At 31.2% G+C, this 7,573-nt stretch overlaps 2 protein-coding genes across 2 annotated transcripts in view; both read right to left on the bottom strand.

The window, feature by feature from the left end:
* Nucleotides 1–7,551, bottom strand: part of LOC116852754 — a 10,895-nt gene extending 3,344 nt beyond the window's left edge. The window contains exons 1-8 of the mRNA XM_032833390.1: nt 6,589–7,551; nt 5,956–6,485; nt 5,228–5,482; nt 5,003–5,129; nt 4,324–4,526; nt 3,995–4,154; nt 2,088–2,176; nt 1,697–1,847 (exon numbers count right to left, since the gene is read on the bottom strand). Coding sequence (XP_032689281.1) covers nt 1,697–1,847; nt 2,088–2,176; nt 3,995–4,154; nt 4,324–4,526; nt 5,003–5,129; nt 5,228–5,482; nt 5,956–6,188 — 1,218 coding nt within the window. The 5' untranslated portion in view covers nt 6,189–6,485; nt 6,589–7,551. The remainder of the gene's footprint in view (nt 1–1,696; nt 1,848–2,087; nt 2,177–3,994; nt 4,155–4,323; nt 4,527–5,002; nt 5,130–5,227; nt 5,483–5,955; nt 6,486–6,588) is intronic.
* LOC116852743 lies at nt 334–3,963 on the bottom strand. Its single transcript, XM_032833373.1, has 6 exons — nt 3,272–3,963; nt 2,529–2,805; nt 1,933–2,187; nt 1,697–1,847; nt 864–1,069; nt 334–668 (listed from the first exon to the last, which is right to left on the bottom strand). Exons 2-6 carry the CDS (start codon nt 2,765–2,767, stop codon nt 518–520), a joined length of 1,002 nt encoding a protein of 333 aa, XP_032689264.1. The 5' UTR covers nt 2,768–2,805; nt 3,272–3,963; the 3' UTR covers nt 334–517.
* Nucleotides 7,552–7,573: the final 22 nt, after the last annotated feature.

The raw sequence follows: 7,573 nt of genomic DNA, 5'->3' as shown, positions 1-7,573 counted from the left end.
AGAAAAAATATATATATATATATATATATATATATATATATATATATATATATATATATATATATATATTGTGTTAATGTAGTGATGCATTTTAGTTTTGGTAAGCCGTGTAAGAGCCACAATTATAAACTTGTATAAATTGCTCATGTATCTTGCATTCTCCAAGAAGCAAAAATCCCAATTAAATGTAAATATAAAATTCTCGCTAATATATATATATATATATATATATATATATATATATATATATATATATATATGTGTGTGTGTGTGTGTGTGTGTGTGTGTGTGTATTTTTTCATAGAGATAAATAAAATTAACTGCACCATGAGATATCGAGTAATAGAGTTTGTCTTATTTATTTATTGAAGTATATCCAATTATATACATAATTTTCGTGGAGATTAAAATGTCTATTCGTCTGATAAAAGGTAACAAATAAAATGTTATCATTGCTATTTCTTATCCAAAATGAAATCAACAAAATTAAATCAAAAGATAAAATAAGCAGATATTTTTAAACAATCGTCTCTAGTGGTGGGGGAGCCTTTTTCACGAACACGTCTTCGCCCACTTTCATTATTCCAGAAAGTAACAGTTCGCAATGTAATGGTATAAATTTTACTAGCAATTCAATAGGTGTAGTCTCCAAATCAAATTTTTGCCTTCTAAATTGAGTAAAGAACACGTATATGTAGTGTGTGTATAGTATATTAAAAATATTTTACGAGAAGACAAATTTTTTTATTACTATTGTGAATGCCCGAAATTTGTTAGAAATATGCTGACTTCATACTAATAAATTCATGGATAAAGTAATGCGAGAGATATATAATTGATAACTGATACGTATGCGATATTACCTTGGCAAATATTTTGGATATTTCAGGATAGTACTGCCGATCATGATCCACTTCCATCCAGATAAATCATCAAATTTATCAACTTTAATAATAATATTGGATCGAAGTTTTTGCGGCTGTACAGCCGAGGTCAAAGGCTTGCTTAACAGGTCATAGTTTAGAAGCGGCGACAATTTGTAATCGAGTATGGGTGTGAAAGATGGCCGCTAAATGTTGTATAATTTAACACTTGAATACATTTCTATAATTAATGTATTTACTATATCTATAATTAACGTGTAATTTGTCGGAAAGTGACCACATATTATATGCAAAGGGCTTCGTGATCGTATCAACTAATTTCTGCTTTATTCTAAGTAGCTTTGTCTATATATTGCTATATATACATCATGAACATATTTCTATATATTATTTGCATCTCTTAATATAAATTTAACTTTAATTTAGGAGACTAAATATATTATCTGTTACATATCACAAGAGAATGAGTGAGAGAGAAATGAAGTGAGACACTAGACAAAAGGGGATACGTGTGCATATGATTTATATGAGTACCCTGTTTAAAATGATGAATACGAAACGATAAGATTGCATTATGTTTAGCTTGAGTTCCAATGTAAATCAATCATCATCTTATTGATTTATATTGATTTAGATTGAAGTTCAGATTAAATCTTATGCAATGTTTTATATTGTTTTATATTTATTATTTTAAGCAGAGGGTATTATACTTGTTTGGAAGATTGACAAGTGGAAGAGTTAAATGAAGGCTCAAAGCAATACTCGCAGCCGGTCATTGATACTGGACATTATAACTTGGCATATTTTTGTACCTCATAAAATCTCTCATCTAATTCTGCCCCATAAAACTTTTCATCTTGTTGTGCGCTATGTAATCTCTGACAGAGTTTCCAGTATGGAGTTTTAGGCTTGGGTTTCTCTAGCGCATGATATGCTAATCGAGCATCCTTGTCGCCTAGACACCTGTAAATAAATTTTTTTATGTTTGGTGTTTCTTATGATTGACCGAAAATATGTTGCAAAATTAGAAATTATTGAATGTGGCCACCTGGAAATCCATTCAGTTGCTTCTGGCCCGCAATCGAAGCACAACATTATAACGACGGGTTTATGACAGAATGATGTTATGCACTTAATGACTTTGCTCACTAAGATCTTATGCAGGTTTACTGTAATAAATGATGAAAAAAATGATATTTTTACATTGGCGTTGTCCAAATATGTTGCTTCAATATCGCGTATCTTGATGTTGTCGATAGCTTTGATGATGCAATTGGTTTTGCAGTTGTATGCTGCAAACATTCTGATAATGCACAATTAAGTTTAACAATTATTTTAAGCAAAGTGAAGACTTCATTTACCATAATCATTGTAATCGACTGAATATCGGTATAATAATGCATTGGTAACATGCATTGGTAACATGCATTGGTAGAAGTCATTTATATAAGCATTTCATGTTAATGTATCCTCTCTTTTATGAAAGTGGTTATATTAACGAATATCTATCTCATCGCGCGAAGTGAATACTATCAAGTCAGGTTTACAGTAATGCGTTATACTTTACACGAGAAACGTTGTCGATTGCTAAGCATTTCGGTAAAGAAATATTACATCAAGGAAATCAGTTCTTAGATGACGTACTCATTTCGATAACGAAAAAAATCATGAACATTCTTCTTGAATGCTATTCCAAACATGCCAAGCTCGGAAATAATGCATATAGGAGTGTATACTCTACGACCTTCGAACATAGGATATGTGTATATCGCTTTAACTTCACCAACTTTGTGCCAATCTAAATCTTTACTCGCGACATCTTTTTTGTCGTGAGTTTGTTGTCGTAATAAAGGATATTTCAGTGATTTGGACAGTCGATACATGTTACAAGTGAATATTCACAATTACAATTGTGATTAACCTGGAATCAATATTGGATGACAACCGATTAAAATTTTACCGACTAAAGTAACCGGCAATCGATAATCAAAATTAGTCAATTGTCATGTATAAAATCGCAGATCATTTCATTGATTGATGAAATTAATTATTAATTATTAATCACATCAGTATGATTAATTATATATCGCCTGAAATTTATACACGAATATGTATGAGAACTGTAACTCACGAAATTTTATATCATGCTGTTTGAATTTCGATAAGCTTTATATCGTATATTGTCTAATGTGTCTGTGCTTACGCGAAACGTTAACTCAAACACAAAGTCAGGATATAATACGTGATTGAACATGCAAACTTAAGTAAATTAAACGTATTTTCACAATAATCCAAAATCTTAAATCGATGCTTCAGTGAGATTCTCCAGCCTTTGCAAATATACGCGAAACGTGTGAGAAATTCATATTTTCATAGATGTTACTTACGCAACTTAATAATGCAACTTATTAAATATATCTCTACAAATCTTATTTGTTTTGTTATTCCTTTTTTATTTTCTGCACTATCAGTGCCGGTGTGTAATATTGTGATATATACTGCAGATATTCTTTTCTTGTCGTCGAATTAATTGCGCGCTGATCTGTCTTAATTGCGATTACATGGACTAACCGAGTTTTCAGACAGAACTGGAATCGTCTGTTAAGGGCCTATCGTTCGTTATATATATATTTCTCTTAAGGAAATTAACGCTCTTGTAACGTTTATCCTTCAAATATTACCAATACGTGAGTTATATATCAGCAACAGCATGTTTACTTGGTCGACCATATTTTCAGTTTTTCTGATATGTGTAAGGCGAATAATTTGCAGACGATTTTACATGGATCGATCTATGAATATTTCCAGCAACCGATCTTGCGTGAATAGTCGACTCACAAATATTAGTTCGCAAGTATAACTTCTCCCAGAGAAGAAGGGATAAGCTCTGTCTCCGATAGAGGTCAATAAATTTTTAATTGCATAACGATAAAAACGAACAATATTTATCTGACAATACCTAATTATAATTTTCGTGAGGATTGATATATTTGATAAGCTTACAAAAGTAAATTGCAGGAAATAACAATTGCTACTTAATATAAAACATATGAAACCAATAAAACTTAAAACAAGACGTGAAACTGTCCAATTTTTTTAAAACTTTCTTAGATAATTATTTTTCTATTCGTTATTTTTGTATTAGATTTCTTGATGTACACGTAATCGCCCACATCTGCTTGTCCAGGAATCGTCAGCTCGTACTGTAATGGTAGGAAACGCCTGAACTTTTGCACTGGCATCTCCTGCCAATTAATTTTCCTTCTCGATCTGAATTCGAAGAGCACATATAGATGCATGACAGATATTTCATGACAGAACAAGTTGTTCCATACTTGTTGTAAATACCCGAAATTTATTTAAAAAATGCCAATCTCGTAGTAATAGATTCGTAGGTAAAGTAATACGTGCAGCATAAGTGATATGTATGCGTGCTTACCTTGGAAGCTGTTTAATATTCCTCAGGATTACATTCCCAATCATTATCCAATTCCATTCGTGTATATCGTGAATATGACTAGTCTTAACATATATATGCGGCTTAAATATTCGTCTTTCGATAGCTCTAATCACATTGAAGTTAAACTGGTTGCGCAATGGACACGGTATCAAGGTGTAAAAAGGTGAAGATGCAGAAGGTGTCTAAAAAGAATGAATATTATGAAATTTAATATTTAAATATATCTCTAATAAATATTGACTCTGTATTGATAATTATAATTTATTAGAATATGGTTACAGAGTATAGGAAGCGCTCTGTTAATGTATCTACTAATTCCTGTTTTAATATAAAAAGTTTTGTCTGGCGTCGTGATTTATCATATACTTATTTCTATATACATATACATACATATATATATATATATATATATATATATATATATATATATATATATATATATATATATATCAGGAAGGCTTGAAATTTCTAAAAGAGTTTAATATTTTTATGTTCCTTATTAGATACAGGGGAGAGAATCACGGAGAGGAAAAGTTACACTATATTTGTTTAAAAAATTAATGAAGGAATGGAAGGTTGAAAGATTTAGTTGAAGCCTCGCATGGTCAGCCACTGGTGTTAATTGTGGACATTATAATTCTAAGAAATATTTTCATACCGTAATATTTCTGTTATCTGATTGCCAGCTAGGTAACTGTTGGTATTTTTTCTGAGATGATGTCTTGGAATAATTATCGTATATAGTCATCGTACATGCTAAACGAGCATCATCGTCTTTTATACATCTGTAAATCAATATTTAAAATATTTGACTTAATGTTTCTTTTACTCGGATTGACAAAAGTTATAGAAGAACGTTAAAATTGGTTGAATGTTGGCATACTTGGAAATCCATGTAGCGGCTTCTGGTCCGCAATCCTTACATTTTATTTCAGTTACAACTTTTTGGCAGAATGATGTGGTGCATGTGACTTTTTCTCCCGTTATTATAACTTTATTTGTTTCTATTATTAAATCCCTCTCATAATACGACCTTATTCGCACTTTATACTTGCCCAAATATTTTATCGACATATTGGCTATCATTGCGTTGTTATGGATGATGTAATTGGTCTTGCAATCGTATATTACGAACATGCTGATAGTGCACAATTATGTTCAATTACTTTAGACAGATTATGAAGAGAAAACTCCATATATCTCAATTTTTATAATCGACGAAACATCATTATTAAATAATATATTAATGATATAATAAATGTTAACGTGATATATTAATGTATCTTAGGTCGTGATATATTAATGTATCTTACAGCATAGTTATATTAACAAACACTTGTCTTACCAAGGAGAACATGTATATCAAATATTATTCATCGCAATGTGCAAGATAGCCAAATCTGCAGAAATAGATTTTGCGCAGTGTGCAGTGATTCTGTTGTATTTCTGTTGACAAACTGCCGACAAAATTTACAGCAAACATTGCGTAAAATCTGCAGTTGTGGTTATCTGAGGCGTCTCGCGTGAAAATGATTATGCATTATTCAAATATACGAAAAATTGAAGAAAGAAAATGTGTATACTAATTGAATAAATTTTTAGACGACGTACTGGCTTGAATATTTGGTATCGTTGAACATTCCTGTCATGCCTGTTTCGGTGAAACTGCATTTTGGACAATATATTTCGTGACCCGCAAGCAGCGGATATACGTGTAACTTTTCGATCTTACCAACTTGGCACCAATTTAGCAAATCATAGCGTGTTGCGACGGCATTTTTACTTTTGCTGCTAAGAGTTGGTCGTAATAAAGGATGTTTTGGTAGCTGGGGCAATAGATACATGTCACAAGTAATTACGGATGCTAAAACATAAGATTTGTACACGAACACACGTGAAAACTTCAATTTATGAAATTTTATTGCCGTTTCTGTCCCGTGAATAGTTTAGTGTTTGCTGTGTTTGCGCGGAATATATAATTCAATACAAAGTCGAAACATATAAGTAAGACTGTATGGCTGTACTTGCGCGGAACGTTAATTCCAGTACAAAGTCAAGCACGTGATTGGACCTGTAATTGCCAGTACATTTCTATCATAATATTCGTTCGCTAGCAACCTGTCCTTTGATGATGTTGCCATCTATTTGAAATATTTTAATTATATTTTAAACTGACGTTTGTGTGTGAGTTTTCTGGTATATGTACGAACATGTGAGCGCAACTTATATATAAATGTTACTTACGCGATTTATTAATGTCACGATAAATCTTATTTGTTTTGTTATTTCTCTGCTGTTTTTTCCACTGATTGCGTCGATGGTATCGTGAGATTTTTGGCACGCTATTCCTTTCTTATCGTCGACAGCATTAATCACTCATTAATCTGCCTTAATCTTGCGCTAGCTCGGATTAGCCAAGTTTCTAGAGTAAACTGGAATCTTTTGATCGCGGCCTCTCGCTCGTTACGACGATTTGTATTTTTTTATGTACAGTTAGGGCTCTGGGAATATTTAGTTTTCGTCTGTCGCGAAGTAGACGCGAGCGACAAACAGTATATTTACTTGTTCAGCCATATTTGTGATTTTTTTTTATATATACTGTATGTATACTTTACAAATGATTTTTTGTGAATATTCTATAAAAAGGTAAAAGAAAAAGAAAATACCAAGTATATAAAAATTTTCAGATACGGTGAGTGTAATATTATTATAAAACAGAGTTTAAAAATCAGCTCTTATATAGGAATACAGGACATAGAGAAAAAAAACATAAGAAAATGTTCATCTAGTATTAATTACATAAAATCATAAAAGAAGAAAAGTTAATTGAAATTGTCAAGTAATTGGAACACTTCTTCTTTCAAATGGAAAAAATAATGTTTATTCTTCTGCTAATATCTTTTCATATAAAATATTGTTTTTAGTCATATAAAATTTAGTTTTTAGTTAATTTTTGCAATTTAAAACATATGTATATTACTTATTTTATTAAATAATTAAATGCTGAAATATCCAAGTGAAATGTTCAAGACGAACTTGTAAAGATGTTCATATATTTAAAAGCTCCTATGTATTCTGATGCGATTCGAGTCGCCAGTTTTTATATCTTGAAGTTAAATTTGACTTCAACTTCTTTGTGATACTACCGTGTCGCTTGATTGGCAGTGTATCAAGGTACAACAGACTATAGTGTTATATTTCGAGATTCTTGATCGATTCTTTAAGTTTG

Source organism: Odontomachus brunneus, unplaced genomic scaffold (assembly GCF_010583005.1).
Source record: "Odontomachus brunneus isolate Ranch 3 - 2012 unplaced genomic scaffold, Obru_v1 Obru_scaffold_254, whole genome shotgun sequence".
Classification (NCBI taxonomy): domain Eukaryota; kingdom Metazoa; phylum Arthropoda; class Insecta; order Hymenoptera; family Formicidae; genus Odontomachus; species Odontomachus brunneus.
The sequence above is the reverse complement of the archived record's forward strand: the minus strand, read 5'-3'. Positions and strand labels throughout refer to the sequence as shown.